Raw genomic sequence first — 22,300 nt, forward strand, 5'->3', positions numbered from 1 at the left:
GACATGTGGTGATCTCTGCATTTCATTACATTAGCTGAGTAAAAATAGAATAGCTAGTGAGGTGATCTCTTTGCACGAAGTGCATTTCGATCATGAAGATAGGAGCCTGTAGAATAAAGGCGAAGAAAGGGCAAGTTTCTGTAACCTTAATACTCAAGTCGATAACTGTTTCAGAATATCTTTAAAAAATGGTCTTTTTTTCCTGCGAGTTTCAGAGAAAGATTATCTAGTATGCCAATTAAAAATTACAAAATAACCACGATATCAAAATTAACCAATTCTACTTCTCCGAAAAAATACAATTTGCAACTCAAAATGAGTATTACATTGTGAGTATACACTCTCCACCAAAAAGTTTGGAATCACAACGTATGATAATAGTTTTCGTATTTTTCTTTTTTTTTTTGAAATTGGCTAAAACAATGTAAAGAAACACGCTACAAAGTATGTTAAGATTATTTTTTATTAAGCATTGAAAAGTTTACAGTAAAGAATATTGAAATGATTAATATTAAAAACTATACTGGTTTTTCACCAAATCGTCCACGAGATTTTATCACAGCCTTATACAGACGTAGCCATCTGACGATTAATTTTATAATAGTGTCTTGACTTGCTTGCAGATAGCTTGGAATAATGTTAGCGATCTGTAAGGTTTCTCATAAATCTTGCGAAGATGAGGCAATCTTCGCCGGCTTCACGTCTAAATGATCCTATAAAAGCTCTACTGGGTTTAAGTCAGGTGATTGGGATGACCACACCATAATTTGTAATACCCCTTCCTCTTGTTTTAGTTGCTAGAAAGTCCCTACACAGCTTACATCTGCGTTTCCGTGTCTTGTTGAAATTATAAATTTTCTTCCACAAAGTCGAAGTCCAGAGGATACTGCATTAAGTTAAAGAATGTTTTTATTGTCTTCTTTTCTTAAAATTCCTTCAATTCTGGCGATGTCACTCACTCCAGAAAAGCAGAAGCAACCTCAGATCGTTATGGAACTACCACCGTGCTTGGTACTAAACAAGGTGCCAATAAACAAGGTGGCAAGATATTTTCCTTCGGTTGATCATCTCACATAAACTCTACCCTTGGATCAAAAAATTTCAAATTTGGATTTATTCGTCCACAGTATGTTTTTTCAATCTTTAATTGTCTAATGTTGATGGAATCAGCAGTAGACAATTATCAGTGGTAATTCAGTGTTATGGTCTTGTCTTGTGCTTCCGTTGTTAGGCGCGGTGGTCCTGATCGTGGTTTGTCCTTTAAACTGCCAAGTCTCCTTGAATTGTCGAATGGTAGTTTGCATTCCTTTAAATGAAACACCTAGTTTTTTGCCAATACTCCTCTTGGACTAACTTTCTTTACATAGAGTTATAATAGCACTTATTTTTTCAACACTCGGTTCCTTATTTCTTACCACGTTTATCACGAAACACACAAAACTTAGAGTAAATAATCTTTTTCAATGACGGGATATTATTGCAAAATTTATGTTATATTTATATTATTGCAAAACACCCTAGAAGCATCTACAATCTTCAATCTTCTATGATATCGAAACAATACTTCCACTTTCTAGAATCAACAACGTCCTACACATTCAGGAGTTTTCTACACCTTTCTGAAATATATGTCATTCGAATGTATGTCATTCTTTCGATTGATTATAGCCAAACTGGTACAAGAAGCTTTTAGCACAGGTACAAAATGTTTCGAATATAATTTGCAAAAGTGTGGAGGCCTGTGGTAAATTTAATTCATCTTTCAGCTGCAGTACCAGTTCATCATCTAATTGCAAGGAGGCTGCAAGTGGTCGAAGATTCAATACAACTATCAGAAAATGAAGCTAGTTTATTGGAACGTGTGTTCCAGTGAATTAGCGATACGAAACGAACTGTTTATTCTTGAAGCCTGAATGCTGTCCAATAATGCCAATTGGTATTACACTCAGTAAAATTCGAAACCATTTGCAATTGGCATCACCAGATAATTAAACGTATGGTATGCAAATGTAAGCTGTCGCATGTTCCTTGGTATCAGATAAATACTGTACGCTTTCCTAGGCTTCTTAATCGATCCAGTCATGAGGAAGACAAGTGATCTTTCTGATTTTTCAGAAAGATGTTATTGTTGAAGTACATTTAGAGATGGTATGGAGATGGTATTATGGCATAGAATAAGTTGTGTTGGTACGGACTGGGTCCGCTCATTAAAAGGCTGTATTACCTATAATGAATATCTTTCTGTCGTATCCGGCCAATTGCATCCTGAAATGCTCCATTTTCACCCTGATTGTGGTGGATACTTTAAAGACAACAACGCAACTAATACGAAACTGTAAATAAATGGTTCGGGGAGCATTGATGAGATTTCCAACATCTAACCAGGGCTGTCTAATTCTCCAGATATGAATCCAATTGAGAACGTATGTGATATTTTAGAAAGGACAGTTCAGCTTGGCAGTTCTCTACCGACCACAATACAGCAACTTACGAATATCCTGATGGATTATGGTCAAATTTGAAAACAGACTCCCTCAGACACTAGTGGAATCTATGCCACGACGTATAGAATGTAATTCGAGAAAATGTGATCCTATTAGATAGTGAATAAAGGTTTCTGTTTCTTGATAATGAATAAAAGTTTCTAATTTTTTGGCCAGTGATTGTATGAATTTTAACTGCAGCCCTTGCAAGTAGTGCAGTAGACACCGCATCTGTTATCTCGCGGCATGTGATAAAATATTCCACTCCCTCACCGGCCAAAGTTCATGAGAATTTCTGAACCTGGACTGGAGAAAATTTTGGAACTTCTTTGGGTCTCCCCCCCCCCCTCTCACTGTGGCTGAGTTAGCTGATCTGCCAAGGTCGTATTTATTCATTTACTCTATTTTAAGTAAATAACTTCATCCCAGTACGACAGGATATGTTAGTGAGGATAGAAAAGCCGCAGTAGCTGAGTGGTCAGCTGGGAAGTTAGATAAGTACACGTGCTTTGAGAGACCGTAGTTCGAGCCCACATGATTACTAAATACAGTGCTGTTTCTTGTATTCTCTCTATCTTGTGAACTCCTTTGATCGTGTGTGTGTGTGGTCGGCTCGGAGTATAAACAGATAATTTTTATAAAAATAAGTAAACATGTGAATAAAAAGTACACAGCGGAGTGCAATAAATATACTAAATAAAATTACCATTTTTTATAATATATTTGCGGAAACTATAGAAGCACACGAAGCTGTCAAGAGGTTCTCCAAAAACTAGTAAGTTTTCTGAAAAATTGCAGTTCTTATTGGCACACAGCTGCTCGAAATCTACTCTCAGTCGGTTCACAAACCAGCTGAGCATAGATTAACCGTACTGGACTGGAATATCCGTTATAGCTTCTGACTTGGACATAGTTTGAGTGTAGTGGCATCGGTTCTGTGTGCTATCCTTTGGCTGAGAGGAAGAGAAATAATATCAAAGGGTTGGTGCGTCCATTTTTAATGTAAAGAAGTTTACCAGGCTGATTATGTTGGTCCTGATTATGATTAATTCCCAGGGGGTACACTTAAATGTGGTATATAGGATGCTTCTTGATGTGAAAGGATTTCTAAGTGTCCTGTTTATCCACCTTAGGGTCCAGTGTTTTATACTAAGAAAGCTCTTCAGTCGAGCAAACGACAAAACAACGGATGCAGAGTGCCACCAGAGAGATACATCTCTGGACATTATGAGACTCTGATGATAAACAGCGGAAGTTCTTGCTTTGCTTTCCAGAAAACTGTAAGTCTTTTTCGTGGTGTTTGTGGAGTGCCGTGAGGAGGCTTTAGGTTGTTGATTGATCTGTTCTTTATACCGGAGTATAGGTAGCAGGTTCTGTGGCCAAAGATTCTAATTTATATGTTTGAGGATGGCCCTATCAAAGATTTAGCTACAGACCCGGCTAAATACAGTGATTACCCTATGGAGATTGGCTTATATTCCTTACCGGATTTTTGTCCGTTGTGTTTTGGTATGGGCTTTGCGATATACTACTTTCAGATGAAGGTATAATTGCAGGGAAAATCCTGTTGAAGGTGAGTAGGAGAGGATCCATTATGAATGAACTGCAAATTTTTAGCACGAATAAAGGGAATCCATCGGGTCCGGCAGTGCATTTTCTTAGCAGGTTGTTTATTGAGCTGACAAGATCCTATTTGGTCAGGCTAATAGAAGAAAGCGGAATTTTATTATTTACCGGAATAAATACATCGTCACAGGGAGGATCGAAGACCAACCTGACAAAATCTAGCAAGGTGTGAACTGCCCAGCCTAGAAGCGCATTCCGGTCCTGAAAGCAATTTTTCCTAAGTGAGACCTTGACAATCTGAGTTAGGAAAAATTCTCTTTGATCTGATATGCCTTCCCATAAGAGTGTGTCGACGAGCTTGTCTCTTAGCACGCACGAAGTGCTTGCTTCGTTATTGGAATTATCGAGGATCAGAGACTTCTGAAAGATCATGAAGGCCTGTTGCTTGTCTGTAAAAAAGTTTAAGGTTTTATTTAACCAAGGTTTTGTCCACTGAGAGGTTCTGATCGTTTTCGAAGCCTTCGCCAACGCAGTTGTTCTGAGATATCGCGAGGTACATTTTAATGTAAGAAGCGCTCAAACTCGCCCATTTCTTGCTTTCTTGCTTGTGTTGAGGAATTGGTAAGGATCTATCTTCTTTCATCCACTCAATCTTCAACCCACGGACGGTACTAAGTTCTATGGGTTATAATACTTTTCGTGTTTGGAGTTTTCATTAAACAAATCTGGGTTACTTTGTGATAGTTAAGGTATGACTCTACGCAAAATCTGGAATACCAAAATATGAACCATATGATTACCTTTATGTGGCTACTAAATTTTCAGTGGGTTTCTTACAGAGAGCACCGAGAAGAATCCAATGATACTTAAAACTCATTGCAACACATAAATCAACAATAAAAAAATTGGTTAGAATAACTGCCTCAGCAGATATTTTAATCAATCTACTGCCGCATATCAGTCCATTGACTAATTTCAAAAACAACAGAGTGGTATATAAGTGGTTGTAGTTCGCAAGTAGAAGAATCCTCAATGGTCTGCCTATTTCTGGTCGTACGCCCTTTCGATGCCAATTCTAGCGTCGGTATTTAAGTATTACTTATAAACACGTGATTAAAGAAAAAGAAGTTTCTTTTTATACTTCAGTAGAGTCCCTCAATCGTCAGAGGAGTTTGTATAACCATTCTAAGTGGATACAGCATCTGATAAATCAACTCCGCAGTTAATAAATGGGCCTTTCGTTTTCTTTTGTGGCGACGAACGGACTTTATCGCATTAGTGAATTCTCACGAAATTGTTTATTTACTTTATTTTGTCCATTAATTTCCTTCGTGGTTTCTATGCCAGTGTGCGAATTCTGTTAACTGTTCTCCTATTTCTGCAATCCATACTGTTTAATTAAACCGCTATATTTAATGGTTATTGAGAGAGAGAGAAAGAAAGAAATCAACTTTAGCTACGATTAACTCGATTAAATAGAAAAACAAGGGACGCCAGAGTACTGCTGATGGTCCTTCGACTGTCCACAAATATCTCTCTTGATATATCTGAGGAGCGAGTTGAAGGCGGTATTTTTTCATCAACTTTTGGCTTATCATTAGTCGTGCTATACATCACTGAAACTACCACAGCTGCGGGCCACGTGCATTATGTCCCACTATATTAATGCCCCAACTAATCTGTCACGTTCCAGTTTCCCGCGATGGCCCCGCCCTCCCGGGTCGATATTAGATCGTCTTGCAATAGTGCGAGGTTATGAGGCGAAGGCGAAGTGGCGCGCATACCTTTCCGACAGATGGCCCGCTATTCATACCACCAAACGCCCGCGGTAAGAGGAATATCGCCTACTTTCTCACGTGTTCATTTATCTAACGGGACACACTATGCACCAAGGCGTTATCACCATGGTGACCATTTACTAGGCCACTGTGTGGAGGTGAATGCTTTAGTGACGTAACAGATTCATACTTGTTGGTTCTCCGAAGCAATTCTAGTAATGCTTTACCAGGAACGAGACAATAACTTATCGAGTGTTGTCGATCACTTATTGTAGGAGGAATTGGAGAAAATATGTCATAAAATGGTAGACAATAAAAGGCAACTGATAACGTCCCTTTTTATTTGCTATTTCTGTTAGCTTAAATTGCAATGTTTCATTGGTTCCAGCGCAGATGGTTTATGTACAAAAACGAGCGTATTGCCCAATGCCCTCATTTTTAAAGGTTACAAGTTACGAGGTTATAATGCTACACAAAACTGGAACACTACAACACCCTCATTACTTTTCTGAATGCGTGTATAGGTCTCTTTGTTTATTGGTAATATTAGTTTCCAGTCATAATCATTTAAGATGGATCACGCCTGATGCGATCTATACGATAATAAATGCAATATTTCTCTTTTTCTTCTTTAATGCTTTATATGTTTTGTTGAATTTAGAGAATCGTGTAAACTTATCAACATTTGGCGGTTTTGATAATATTCAACTTTTTCCCCATGCGAAACACCCATTAAATTTTATGGGTTTCGTTAAATAATACTTAAAAATCGATGAAAGCGTGGCCAACATTTTAATCTGTATTCACCATTTTATTCATTTGTAACTTAGACATTTTAAATTCCGTTACTTAATTAAAGTGTTTTCAAATCATGTAATAAAATGTCATAAATCCAAGTGTTTAACCAGTCAGCGTGACCATGTTGTCATGCTATTTGGTCTGTAGCTTGTCGTGTCGTGTACCAGAACTAGGCACTGATTCTGGTACACTTCTGACTATGATGATATCAATGTCACATGTACATCATCTCAGAAGACTCAGGACAATGCTGGACATGAAGGTGGTCGACAATATACCCGATGAGTTGAGGGGCTTGATTTCTTTTTTACGTACAAATTATAATGTAGAAAGGGTGGTCCGATTTACATCAATACCAAAATAACTCAGGCCATGACGCGTCAGCGTGTTTAGTCTGTAAGGACTAAGGCCAGTTTATCTATTTTGGAAAATTTTCCCTTAGATTCTTAAGAGAAAATCTGGGAGAAAACCTTAAACATCTTGAGAACAGCTGACCCAGATGACTTGAAAACGTTATCTGATCTGCATGCAGAAAGGTTGCCTCTATTTCAGACTACCACCATCTCCGAACTGAAATTAGAAACAAAGTGTAGCAATTCGCTTGCTTGGGCAAACAGTCGCTACTCTTAGCTACAACGGCTCAATCCCAAAGCAAATAGAAAAGAAATAAAAAGGAAAAACAAAATACAGGAGTTTTCGAATAAAAAACAATTCATTCTCTATAGTGATAATACCAGAGTATTTCAATATTGCAAACAGCAACTTAATATGGATAATATCGAATTTTATGGCAGAAACTGAATCACCTGGAAAGGTAGCTTGTTTAAGGAGAATGCTCTGTCTCAGAATCAATAAAGAGGAACAAAAGGTACGAACAAATACGTTGCAAAACTAACTCTGGTCGAAAACGGAACTGAATATTATAAACAGTTAGTTTAACTTCTGTTCCGGGTAAAATAATGGAGTCGCTGGTTAAAGATGCATTGCAGGATCATCTAGACAAGACTGCAGCAATAATTCAAACACAGCATGGGTTTGTTAAGGGAAAGTCTTGTCTGACAAATTTGATTGGTTATTATGATGTGGTCACAAAGGAACTGGATGCAAAAAATAATTTTGATATCATATACTTGGATTTCAGGAAAGCTTTTGACACTGTTGCGCATGGAAGACTACTGTACAAGTTGGAGCAGAATGGTATTAAGGGTAAGTTGCTACAATGGATAAAAGGATGGTTAAGTGGGAGAAGACAGAGGGTGGTAATCAATGGGTGCTGCTCTTCGTGGACTAATGTTATTAGTGGAGTCCCACAGGGTTCGGTGTTGGGTCCACTGTTGTTTTGTGTATTTATCAATGATATTGATGAAGGTATATCAGGCTTAATGTCGAAGTTTGCAGATGACACAAAGGTTGGCAGGGTTGTTAATGACAGTAATGGCAGTGTGCTACTGCAACAGGATCTAGATAATTTGGGCAGATAGGCTAAGAAGTGGCAACTGAAGTTCAACCTTGACAAATGCAAAGTACTGCATATGGGTAGAAGTAACCCCAGAGAAACGTACCAACTGTGTGGTACTACACTTAAGGTGGTAGAAAATGAAAAAGACCTGGGAGTAATTGTGCAGTCAGATGTGAAGTTTTCCGGACAGTGCAGACAGGCTGCTAGGGCGGGTCATGGGGTTTTGTCAATGATATATAGGAATTTTGCTAGCAGGGAAAAGGAGGTGATTGTCCCTCTGTATAAGGCAATGGTCAGGCCACGCCTTGAGTACTGCGTACAGGTCTGGAGGCCTCATTTTAGGAAGGATGTAGATTTTGCTTGAGTGTGTACAGAGAAGAGCAACACGATTGGTGAGGGGAATGAAGGGATTCTCTTACCAAGAGAGGCTTAAGTTCTGCAAATTGCAGTGGCTGGAGACTAGGCACCTGCGCGGTGATCTGATTGAGGTCTATAAGGCCTTGAATGGGTTGAGCACGCTGAATTCTGATGGGATCCTTCCACTTGTTCAGATTACCAACCTACGGGGACATAAGTTCAAATTAAGAAAAGACAGATGTAGAATAGATGTGCGGAAATTTGCCTTTAGCCAGCGGGTGGTTAATTGCTGGAACAAACTTCCATCTGTCGTGGAAGTTGATAGGTTGAATAAATTTAAGGAGGAACTGGACAGGCATTTGGAGGGAATGGTGTGATTTTTTTTTGGCTGATGCTGCATAAGCTCCTACACTTGCTTTCTTGCATCATGTGCCACTACTACTACTACTAACAGAAATTTGTAGAAATTTGTAGAAGAGAATGCTGATAGAACGAATAAAGAAATACGGGCACATATCAAGAAGAAAGATAAGAAATTGGGTGAACACCCTGATGTTCTGTTGGACGGACCGATATTTCCCGCTACTTAAATCTACAATAAAGAGAAAAAAAAAGGTAAGATAGCATAGAAAAAATACTTTCTGCACGAAGTTCTGGCGAAACCGAAGAAGGCAAACCGTGTTGTGCGCTGCTTTTTTTTCTTCTCTCTTATTCCCTTTTCATATCGACAGAACACGTTTCAATTTCGAAGAAGTGCTCTGTAAATCGTTTCTCTTTTGTAAAACAATCTTTGCTGGAAGGTCTTGATAGTAATAAAGAATAATAGTAAGAAATCGAATTCATATTTATAACTCATAAAAACCTTTTTTTGGGATCTTAAAATGTATTTCTATCATTGAAATATTCTTATTGTTTAGTGTAGTTTGTGCTGAACCTTTCATTCAATGTGATTGTTCAACTTGAAGACAGGTCTGTACAACTCCCGGAAAATTATTGAACTGATGTGGTTCTATCGAAGCCTTTCATATCTGGGGGTTCTAGGCTAGCTTGCTTGTTTTAAGGGAGAGAAAACCAATAACTTACAGGTAATAACTCTTCACCATGGACCGCTTAACTTAAACTGAAGTGAAAATGCTGTAAAATTCCTGAGGTAAGACACAGAAGGAGTGTCAAATAATTAATTCCTCTACAACATCCTCAGTTGTTCAATCGAGAACATAACAGAAATCGCGGGTTCATTGACTGCTTTCCTATATTTGTAAAAACATCGCACAGTACTGCAAAATCTTAAAGAGAAACGTATTATGAGAGTCACACGACTGATAACTGCACAACTACCGTATGGAACAGGCTAATCAATACTCACAGTGAAACTACTGGTTTAAAACCCTCCAGAACCCGCGTACCTAAGTAGCAGCTCTTGCGAGTTTGGATTCGGAACGTAATGACAAAGAAAATGATTCAGGAATTTCTTTAAGGAAGATACACGACATGATAGCTTCATGCTTCTTAGAAAGAATTTCTAGCAATGGATTCTCGTCCACTGACATACCTTGGGTGTCTTTCTCTCACTATAACACTGCAATCCCTTTGGAGCTTTCATTCTGCCACTGATATCGATTTACCCGAATCAGCAATATTAAATTCGAAATACCACATTTCTTCAGAAGATTCTGAAGAAATATTTTTCTAGAGTTGCACACATACACACACACACAGTGAGCGCATGTATGAAGCGAATTCTAGAATGACCAATTTGAAGGGTTTATTAAATGGTGTATTCGAATGTATGTTAGATCTAGTTGATGAAGCGAATATTCCTGACATATAATCATTGGTCACTTCGTTCTTTTACAATGTACTAACTTTTCATTGCCTATCTCTGTCGGTTTTATTTAAACACCACTAAAAATTAACTTCGTGTAAAAGTGGAAAATCTCAGTGTAACTTAATTAAAAACTCAACATCCAATAAAACCGTAAGGAAATATAATAGATGTATAAAATACGAGCATGAACATCTCAGGACGGACTTGAAATTCTACCATTAAGATGCACGAGTACTTGGAATGCACATAAGAAAGTTACTAGAATTTTACTGGAGTGTCCTACCTCCAGGGTGAGGTTTTTGGCAAACGAAAGGATTAGCTGTATTGCAGTCGCGATCATTCCAAAAGAGTTCTTCGGTTTGACCTTCCCCTTTACTCGAGTAGCGATACACATCACGGAGTTCCACGCAGTCCTGGTCAGAGAGTCCGTCATCACTCGGTTGGGAATTGTAACCGTTATGTTCTCCCCATCCAGGAAACCATTCTGCAGGAAAATAAAACTAAATTATACACTATGTACTTATAAAACAATATTTGACATTCTTGAATGCAATTTTCAAGAGAATACTCAGTATTTTCTTACCGATCTCTGATGCTCTTACTCTTAAAATATGTAGCAAGAACATCAGCTACATTATACAATATTGAAAGATAAAATCACTTTAAACAGCATCCCGAATTTTAAACTGTAAATCCGAATATGATTATTTTTTAATTCGGAAAAAATTATCATTATACGGATTACAGACGCATACATATGATTGGTTCTTTAATTGAACTGCTACTTAAGCTGCATTCTTCTCAAAATGGCATCGTACCTGAAAGTAATTCAGAATGTGTAGAATAAATGGAAGAAGTCGAAAATATTAATGATGAACTCATAAATTTGTAAATCTTGAAAATATATTCACCTCTCGCTCTGTAATTACACCATTCAATTCATTGGTCACGAAGTTTTATGTTGGTAAATATAGTTCCCTATCAGGATATAATGGGCGTCCGTGCTTCTTACATGCGAACAAAATTTATAAATAAAGATATATCTCCTCAACAAGTTAATGTTCTGGGAATTGGATTTAAGATATTCCATTCATTTGGAGACAAATTAAATTCAGACACGGGCAAGTAATTCTCATCCCCCAGGGCAATCTTAGTTCTTTTCTATTCACCTTCTTGAAAAATTCGGCTACATAAGGATTGAATTAGAGGAAAATTAACTCTAGGGGAAAAAGCCTCAAGGTATGAAATCTATATAAAGTCATTGTCCATGCTCGGAATAGCCTTTTTCTGTAAATAGCTTTGAACAAACAGTGTTTGGTACTTAGTGCATCGATCTCATTGTGAAAGGCAATTCACCACGAGTTGCCTTGGTATTTCACTACTCTAAATAATCAGCACTGACCCTATGAAGAAATACTGTATATTGCTATTTATTTAAAGTGTATGCCAATATGCCACTACCAAGACCCGGCTTTCGATCCTATTTGGAATTTTATTGGTGGCCAAGTAGGCATATTGAAGACCTCAACCACCCAGTGACGAGATGCACTGAGTGATCTCGTCATGACCACCTACCTAATACCTACCGGATAGCAGCAGTACTTTGCCCTCAGTACAGCTGCTATCCGACGTGGCATTGATTCAACAAGATGTCGGAAACTTTCGGGAGGTATGGCCAACCAAGCTGTTTATAATGAGGCTAGTAATGCAGGTGATTGGTGTATCCAGACGCCTGATATGCCTTTCCATAGTGTCCTACAAGTGTTCTGCGGGATAGATCTCGGCGGAGTTCGGAGGCCAATCGATATGCTGAAAGTCAGAAATGTGTTTCTCAAACCATTCCTGCACATCCAGTGCCCGATGGCTCTGCGCATTGTTATCTTGGAAGACACCATCGCCATTCGGGAAAAAGTGCAACATAACGGGATGTACACAGTCGATAGTGGAGTAGAGGATGAGAGGAGAGGATGTACACAGTCGATAGCAGTTGACGATAGTGGAGACCAGCTATAAGTTGTTCCACCTTCACCAGAGGTCAAAGTTCCTGCCAGTTAAACATTCCCCACACCACACAACCGCCTCCACCAGCCTGCACTTTTGATACTATGCATGATGGATGAGAGCCTCATGTTGTTGACGCCAAATCCGTACACGACCATCCACGGTGTGGAGTAAATAACGTGACTCATCCGACCAGCACACCTTCTTCCAATCTTCTAACGTCCAACTTGCATGCTCTTTGCACCAGGCGAGACTTTTACGCCGATGAACCTTGGTTAGGAGAGGATGCTGTAGGGGTCGTCTGCTGGTATAGCCCATACGTGCGAGCGTGCGATTCATGATCATGCCAGATATTGTTCCTTGTTGGCTCAGATTTTCTTTTTTTGATTATGGAAAAGTGCTGCGCCTGTTCGTGTCGTCGGACCCGGCGCTCAGCTCTAATACCAACCTTTCGCTGACCTTTGCAGTTTTGCTGTTGGGTCGTTGTTTGACCATTTTGACGCCAGTCCTGGTACACTTTAACAACTGCGGCTCTCGAACACACCACCACCACTTCAGCCGTTTTGGAAATCGAGGCACCAGCTCTTCGAGAACCCGCAATCTGTCCTTTATCAAAGTCCGATAAATCCTTCACACTCGGAATTTTACTGCCTACTGAACCACTAACATCGTGCTACGTAGTCAACGAGGTGGCATTCAGTTTTCATATGGGTGGTCAGGTGGTAATACTTCAGATATCACTCAGTGTATATCCACAATATATCAGATGAGGCGGTACTAAGTATAGGACAAAGTACAGTACATAAAGTCATACGTGTCGGATATCCTCCTCCTGTACATAGCTTTGAGTAAACAGGGTTTGCTGCAAATAAGAGCATTGATCCTAAATACCCTTTACTGCTGCACTGAAGGGGAAACTTGCTACAATTTTATAAACAGCTCTGTTTAGGTAATACATCGCACTATAGTGTTATTTCTATACGCTATTAAAAGTAGAACGATGTTGCCCCTGTACATATGGCTCCACTGTATGATATATATGTTATGCGGTTTATCAAACAGCTCTGATACTTCTTTGGGAAATTTGTAGCAAACAAATCTAGACGGGCACATGAGCGCGTGCACGAACACTATTAGAAATATCTATTTGCTAATGTAGGATTACTTATGCCCGCAAGTAATCATTTTTGGCAAACACCACCCCATGATAATATTTGCACAGTGATTTTTGGTTTTTTTTTTTCATAAATCGATAAAAAATCTTGGAGTGCAATGGACACAATTGTATTTTCTGGAAAAGGCTATCCTTAGACCAGAGTTTGACAAAGTGAAAATAGTTTATCACTACTGACCCGGAAATCTTTCTTGAGAAATTGTGTTTTCAATTTTTAAAATATCGTTTTTTAAATCTAAATATTTCCCAAAAGAGTATTGAAATATTTATTTAAAATAAATTTAAATCTCAAATTTTCCGATATACTGGAATTTAAAAGTGCTATTGTACAAGAATGATTTCGCTACCATTGCTTCAACCATAATACAACACTGCTGAATGAAGCGAAGCATTTTTATTTTTGAATAGAAACACGAATTGGCCTTTGTGATAATAAAACACAAACGGAGATAGAAACGAATAGAGTAACGTACAGATAAATAAATATCAGTTGAATGAATAAAGTGTTTCATAAAACAATTAAGTTCCTAAAGGTTTTTGAAGCAAAAATAAACTATTATCAATAATGTTGTGTGGACAATGCCATGTGGGACAAGTGATGGGTAATCAGATTGATAATTGGAGATATCATATTCGAGAGGTGTAATTGTATAACTAGAATATCTATTTGCTATAACCCTCAACCTACTGATTTTGAGAACAGCTTCTTTAATCAGACGCACTGTTGCTTCTGCAGAAGAAACCGGATCGGTGTTACACGGATAAAGAAACGGTATTTGAATTGTTATGAAAGGAAAAGAATAATTAAGAAAGATCTTCAGTACACCCAGAAGAGCTACTGATGATATAATAAAACAATTAAATTACTTAGTTAATTTCATTAAGGGTTAACAAAAAATCTAATGAGGATCTTTTAGTAGTAACGATTGGCTCTCTAGATATCAAGTTGGCTACTTCTTGGGGAATGGATTTAAATTTTCTTCCACAGAACAGACCGGAGATAAGAAAGAGAAGAGTGGGATTCTAATTAGCTCCTACACTACTATCCATTGTAGTCAGTCGGCCTCCTGGGACAAAGTTTCTCCACGAATGAATAATTCTATGACATACACGGAAAAAAATGTTACTCCTTCCTTTCAGAACATTTTCTTGAGTAAACTACCACATCTCTTTTCTTTTCATACTTTTCCTCTTGCTATCGAAAGCATAAATATTTCATATCTGACACTGCTTTGTATCTGTACGAATATCAACAAAAATAGCATAAAAACTGCGTATTGCAACGAAAAGTAGTCCGGATTTGGCTTGTCACCACACTAGACACACATTGCCTTATTTGATCTTGTTTGAGCTTTGAATGAATAAATTGAGGCTGCGTCTAGCGTTATATTTGTAAGAAACTTCCCTGAAATAAAACTTTTCAATATTCCGATAGTGGAAATCGGGTATTTGATCCTGTTCTGCCAAATGCGAAGGAATATCTTATAAGAGTAATGCTCAGTATAATAATAATAAAAAAACTTTTGTGAATGCACGCCGTATGCGTTTTTTAGGGAAAGTTCTCAGCTAAGAAAGCTTTGCTATAATCCTCTTTTAAGTGTAACAGATATTCTTTGAAAGGTTGTTGCTAACTAAATCTATAAAAAATCATTTAAGTTTTAGAATCTGTTGGAATTCTTTGATAGAATGTAAGATGGCTTTCACCTAGGAAATTCACGCTTTTGTGTTTCAACAAAAGTAAATGGACCATATAAAAGGACACAGACAGAGATGGGGATAGGTTATAGATGACATAGTTAGAGCAGATATGATGCAATCTCGATAACCAAACTCAGATAAAACCTCATATCGATTAGAAAGGAAAAAAATTTAGGAAAGATAAAGAAATAACCGACATTTTCCTGGAGGTTCACGTGGTATGAATTCCAAGATGACCTATGCTGTGATTTGCGAAGCAGAGATTTGAACGGGGCATTAATAATCATCAGCGTTTTTTTGGGAGGTTATTAAAGCAGGTCCGAGTTTAGGTTAGCTTTCCATAAAAAAAACAGTTGTGGAGAATGCAGGTAACTTTTAATTGTTTCTTTAAAATCCAAGTTGCCGTTGTTTAGCAATGGGACTAAAGAAATTCACGGCATTAGCAAGAGAACGAGATGTATCCAGCAAGGTTTATGCAAAAAATAAACTTGTAGAGATTTGAATGTTCATCTATTGTCGTTACTAGTGGTGAATGCGAAGGAGAACAGTTGTTTGATTTCCAGAACACTTGTAGAGTAATACGAAGGTTGATTTCTAACGTTGATGATTCTATCAACATTTCGTGCTTTGAAAGAAAGGAGGACCGATGTTGGATAATCTTTAAAGCTCTTCCTTCCGTTGGAAAATAGTTATATCACTAAAATGTGGGTGAATGTAGTGACCTGCTTCTCCATAAGCTTGTGCAAGAGGTCAGGGGTCTTGGTTTTACTTCTGTTAAACTTGAACGAACCACAATTGAATATTCACTTGTTACTCATCCACTCTCGCATATCGTTATTGATGTGTTATTGAATTCCTCCAAGAGGAGGAATTCAATAATACAGAGAAAAAGTGATTTTTATGTTTATTCATTAAAAAAGGTAAAACGAGGAAAGGAAAGAAAAGAGGAAAATTAGTGCCGAAATTTAGAAGAATGATCGAACGTAATATTTCAGAAAACTCAAGTTAGTCCAAATCAATCCCTGACTGAATTGCCTGGATTAATGTTTTTAGTGTTTTACATTATTACGAGGCTGAGAAATCAGATATTCTCTTTTAGACTTCCGGAGAATCAGTGCCAAATGGTTTTGGAAATTCGTATGCTATTGCCGGTGAAAGTTTGCTGCCAGAAACTCAAGTCCTTACAAGGAATGCAGTCTACTTTTTACTTTAATGCAGAGGTAACCACGGAGAAGAAAATCTGTTTTGTCAACATTTTAAACTGCTGCAAAAGTTCTCATCTTGAGCTACTTCAGCAGTGCGATAAAAATGCTGTTCGCGCTTTGTCGACTATTGCAATAGAGCGAAGAAGAGGTTCAGAAAAGGGTACGAAAATTACCTAGAATGTAGAGAAAAAAGAAATGCCAATGAGTCGTGCAGGCAAAGGAATTTTGCGATGTGGAAACAAACGGGTAATGCGCTTTGATCGGAAATAATCAAGCAAACTTCGCCGGCAAACAAATTAAAAATAATCGGCTCGGTCGAAATGAAATTAGTTTTCAGAGAAATGAAGTGTGAATGGAACATAAATGGGAACGCCTTCAATGAGTGAGTGAAAATAAGAGAGAAAAGCGAACACTTGCAATAAAGCGAGATGTAAATCAGACTCGTTATTAAGGCGGGAAGATAAAACGAGAAGGCCGAAATGGAATACATATTTCGAGAAGACTTGAGGGTAAAGAATCGTGGCCGGAAATTGAAAATGTTAACAAAGTGTGCAGTTCCGCTTGCAGTTTTCGTTTTGAGCCATTCTTCATTCCCACGAAAAGCTTTCCACGTTTTGGAAACATCATTGAAGAACAGCAAATTAAATAACGAAGTCAGGCCATACAAATACTTTCTTTTGTACCAAAGCTTAGTCCCACAAACCATATAGTGTTTGTGGGACTAAGAGTAATTTTTCCACGAATCTTTAATACTTGCATTTTTGGTAGATGAATCATCTGCGTTGTATTTCTCACTCCATAAATCCTAAGCAGCAACATCCCGAAACGTAAGCAAATCCAGACAAAAAGAAATAGCATCGCGGCAGTTGGCTTGTTTTGTGCCAACGCAACTAAGGCCATGAGGGATTAGTGTTATGGCTATAAATTGGCTGCATTCTACGGTATATTTTCTTGTTTTGCTATACGAAAACCGAATTTCTGGGAGAGGATGGGGAAAGCTGTAAACAAACTTTTTCTTTAGACTCTAGCTTTCCTAGAACCAATTTAATTCCCTCCAGGATTTGTGGAAAGGATTTTTATATATCTTTAAATTAAATTAGAAGCCTTCAGCTTAAACTAATAACGCACGATTAATAAAATGCAAGTTTTAGAACCTGAGCAGTAGATTTACTACAGATTTGCGTTAAATGGAAAATAAACATCGAATGAATATAACTTATCTGTACGGAAATGTTTCTGAAGTAAAATCTGAAATATTTCTAAAAAGTAATGAAATTAATTCTCGAGTCTCTTTATACTTTTGTATATTTACCCTGATGCATACGTTGTTCACATTATAATGAAAGATATGCATATCAAGTCAGCTCATTTATAAAATCAGCCTATATAATGGATTGTATTAGAATCTTTTGTCAATAAATCAAAACTTCTGGTCATTAAAGTAGGCAGAATTCAAAATACTGTATAATAGCTAAAATTTCAATGGTTAAATATGCAATAATTGTTTATTAACAAACTTTTGCAGTAGAAGAAAAGTAAGATGTGTTTCTGTGGTTACATTGCTCACATAAAGATCAACATTACACTTTAATGTGTCATCAGAAACTTTGATTCACGAGAAGGTAATTCAAAACTTTAAAATTATTTCTCGGAGATGATTTTCCGTATAATAATGAGGCATAAGGGGGGAGTGAAGAGGCAGCTACCATCTCCAACAGTACAATATCAGTAAAAGAATGGGTTACTTAGTAATATTAAGTTTAAAGAAAAGAAAGAAGAATTTTTGGAGTGCGCATCAAATACCAAAAATAACATTGAGTATAATGGATCCAATATACTCAATGGATCCAAGTAATTGTTGGATCTACCCTCACTAATCGGTTTCAGCAAAAATGTCTAAGGAGAAAGCTAATCATTGTCCCAAATATTTTATGTTATCATTATATAGATTGTAACTTCAAGAAACTTTGTACAAATTAGGGCTATATCCTTGATAAATTTCCATTACAAAAGATAGTTTCTTAATAATGTGTATTCCGCAGGATTCGATGAGAATACTCTAATATATATATATTTCTCTGACAAAAGGTAACCAGTTATGAATCTTTTAGTGTTTTTACGAGGATAAGAGCAATATATAAATACAGACTATAAACATACAGCGCAACTACAGACCAAGTGTTTCTAAATTTCGAGTATTTCAAACAGAAAGTCCACAAAAAGCAATTCAATACTCTGCTTTGAAGCGTTTGTGCTAATAAGCGATTTTCGCCGTGGTAAATTGGTATTGATAGCTGCTAATACACTGTCAGTTCGTGGGAACTGACAGTGTAGGTTGAGGAGGGCAGGTATGTGGCAGCAACATACCGATCTGTTTAAGACCACTGGCAGTGCACAAAACGACCTCTTTATTGAGAAAAAAAAAACTATCATCATGGAACTTGTAACTGGCTCGGATTGCACACAGCAATAACTGACAAAAGACTAGAAGCTCCTAACAGCATTCGATAAAATTAGTTTTTACCAGTAAGAACTAGAAACCACTGCGGGCAAAAACTCAAATCCAAAGTGTAATTCCATTCCTAGTATTTAGTGACATTCTTAGTAAAAACTACTTCTTACTGCATACCTTTTAGAAAAAACTAGTTCCTTCGAAATTTCAGTTAGCGAAAACCACAAGAACACTGTAAATTGTAATAGAGGGGAAGGTTAAAGTTTAGAACAAGACTCTGACCCGTAGATCTTTGCTACAACAAACGATGGTCAAATCTATTCCTCCCACTGCTTTGCGCTGAATGGCTGCTAATCACCACAATACAATATACAGGCTGCGAAACTTCACGTTTGTGGTAGGAGTTTTCTTAACAATCTTTCATTTCCACTAGTGAAAAAAGGTCAGGCCAGTTTACGCCACCAAATTGACGGATTCAAGAAGTGCATACTAAACATTACGGATACCGTTTTTCGATAGAATCCGTCCCGAATTTGATGGAGTAAACGTTTTTTCACTAGCCGAACATGAACGTCTGTTAAATTCCTACCGACTCTACTCGCTTGCAGAACGGCGTTCACTCTAACGCAAAATCGTGGGCGGAGCCAGATCTGGACATCGTTTTCTGTCATCGTTTCAAAAAGATCCATGGGTCTTGTTCTGAAGTTTAACCCTCTCCCCCTCTATTACATTTTGCAGTACTATTGTGGTTTATGAAATTTCGAAGGAAGTATTTTTTAGTAAAAGGTACGCGATAAGAACTAGATTTTACTAAAATGTTAATAAATACTAGGAGTTACTCTCTGGATTTGAGTTTTTACCGGTAGCACAGTGGTTTCTAGTTCTTACTAGTAAAAACTAGTTTTTATCGAATGCTGTTTAGTTTTTAGTAGTAAGAACTAGTAACTGATTTTGGTTTTAACTGAAATATCTATATATTTTTTCTTTTAGTTAGAGAATTGTTAAATAATTGTTATCTACGGGATACTTAAGGTTGCCAGTTTGGGTAACTCATTCTAGTAATTAACAATTCTCTAACTAAAAGAAGACTTCCTGAAATCCAGTCTAAACCTCTTCCGCTGTAATTCAGATTTATGGCCCTTCTGAAATCATTTATTACAATTAAAATTTTGTCTCCACTCATTTTACTGTCTCTTCTCAGAGCCCTATAGACCTCAGACCTTAATCAGGGTCTATAGGGCTCTGAGAAGAGACAGGGTGGTTGTCAACCTGTTTAGACCACATATTCGAAGTCTTCTTCATACGAGTGCCATTTGCATATCTCGTCAAACGTATTGCCTAGTGTTTGTACTCTTTTAAAAAGTTCGATATCTCTTTGTTGAAGCAGTCTTCATATTTGGACACGACATTCCAAGTGCTGTCTTGCAATAGCCCTATGACCAGCCTCTTTCTTCAAGCAAATGTTTGATAAATCACAGACAGGACTCCATGGACAGTTCTTGCCACCGGTCTATACTGCTTGTATAAATGCATGACAGAACATATCATAACTCCAAATCACTTTCTTCCACCACAGTTTTTAATTCAACCTCACTAACTACACAGGTCATATTGGGATTTCTATTCCCTAAGTGTACGACCGAAAGGGAATTTTTTTTTTCAGACATCTCCATTTAAACTCTGGCATATCAATTAATAATATGAGCCAATTCAGAAATACAGTAGAAATTATTCGTTAATATATATCTGTGGTCAAGTGCTGTGTTAATTTATTATTGAAGTTGCAATCAATAGATTCAAACAATAAAACATATTAAAGAAAATAAAGGGGAGGAAAAGAAAGAGAAAGAGAGAAAATTATTTATTGTAAGTTGCCAAAAAGACATGAATGCACAGAATGAGTACATTACACAGTATGAGTAACTGTCCTGGTCATATCTGTGTTTTAAAATAACTCACGTTGCTACTCTTGATATCAAAATATTCCTGTTTACCATCTACTGTTTCCTTGGATTCAATGAAACAAACAAAAAAAAAGAACAGATGAATAGCTGAGCAACCTTTACCAAAAGGCTTAACAGCGCAGAACCTTGTTAATAATTTTAGTTGAAGACCATTCCTTCTCTACACTCACGTCCTTTACAAGTGGCAGTTCATCTTGTTAGTTACGCTGAAGTTGTCACCATCCGTAGTCGTTAAAATTCTGTAGCATAACGAGATGTTCAAAAATAGGGAAAAAACCTGAAGTATTCATTTGTCAATGTTGGTGTTCTTTCAGCGAAACTGCTTTCGGTGTTTTGCAGGAAACTTGAAAAGCTTCTTGCGCTGCTCTTTCATAGGGGCGCCCATTAGGCAGCATCAATTACTGCCATTAAGGGCCGGTGACCACGCCTGTGATTTATTTTTATGTCCACGCTCTTGCTGTTCTCGGATTTGTTTCTTTTCTTTATAAAACTTTTGTGCGCTCGTCTAAACGCGTAGTGCTGTTTCCCATGTCATAAACTCACTTTGTTCTTACTTTTAGGGTAAATATTGAGAAATGGGCAGACCTATTACACCGGGGCAGTTCATTAGTGATAATACTACATGCCGTGGATGAAAAATGAGATTAAGGGGTGGGGAACAAAGAGAGAGAGACTTTCTTTTGCAACATAAAAAACTTAGTATTTGAAAAAAACAAATTTTAGTACGAACAGAAACCATTAGTCAGAAAATCGATATGGGAGGTATTTAAACAGGGTTTATTTATCTGCGATGTTTATATTCATCTTATAATTTATTTTCATGAAAATCCCAACCACAACAGGTGTTAGAACCTACAATACTTAGTATGGACGAAATCGAGAAAAAAAAATACTTGTTGACATTTGATTTGAACTTTTGTAGATCGTAATTTTCAAGAAATACGTATGAAGACAGAACCTCATTAATTCAAAAGGAGCAACCTCATTCATGCAGGTTATTCTAGAAGACATTCGTTCAAAGAATGAATGAGGAAACATTAGGTGGTGAGTTTGGAGTTGGAAAAGTGTAAAGTGTTTTGGGTCTAACGGCACCAGAGGTTTCCCCCATCTCTGCTTTGGAGTGGGACAGTGAATGGGTGATGACTGGTTGAGGCACGTGCTTAGTAAATAATTAATTTATTAATATTTTAATGTTATGTAATTAGCGCTTTAAAATCAAACACAATGTGTCCTGATCATATAAATACTCTCATTCGACAATCACATAATGTTCTCTCATTTTTGCTGCTTTTCTTGAATTGATATCATTGCCTCACTAAGAAGAATATTTCTAAACTGACTGCATGAACACGAAGAAAAACCATTGATAATTCGATACAGAAACTCAAGTGAAATGAATTAAATTGTTATTGCCTGGAACCATTTGTAATAACTGGTAGATTAATCTATTGGAGAATATGAGATTATAACAAGATTACGTGAGTTGGGTTCTGTAATAAATTTGAGAAATAAAAGATATAACCGCTTTTTTGTTAGT

The 22,300-nt window shown here is 37.3% G+C and overlaps 1 protein-coding gene across 1 annotated transcript in view; it reads right to left on the reverse strand.

The window, feature by feature from the left end:
* Window positions 1-22,300, reverse strand: part of LOC150080643 (uncharacterized) — a 131,013-nt gene that overhangs the window by 72,208 nt on the left and 36,505 nt on the right. The window contains exon 6 of the mRNA XM_090381258.1: window positions 10,553-10,753. Within this exon, the coding sequence (XP_090237384.1) occupies window positions 10,553-10,753 (201 nt within the window). The remainder of the gene's footprint in view (window positions 1-10,552; window positions 10,754-22,300) is intronic.

This window comes from Mastigoproctus giganteus, chromosome 9, assembly GCF_048544385.1.
Source record: "Mastigoproctus giganteus isolate SK-2022 chromosome 9, ASM4854438v1, whole genome shotgun sequence".
NCBI classification, from domain to species: domain Eukaryota; kingdom Metazoa; phylum Arthropoda; class Arachnida; order Uropygi; family Thelyphonidae; genus Mastigoproctus; species Mastigoproctus giganteus.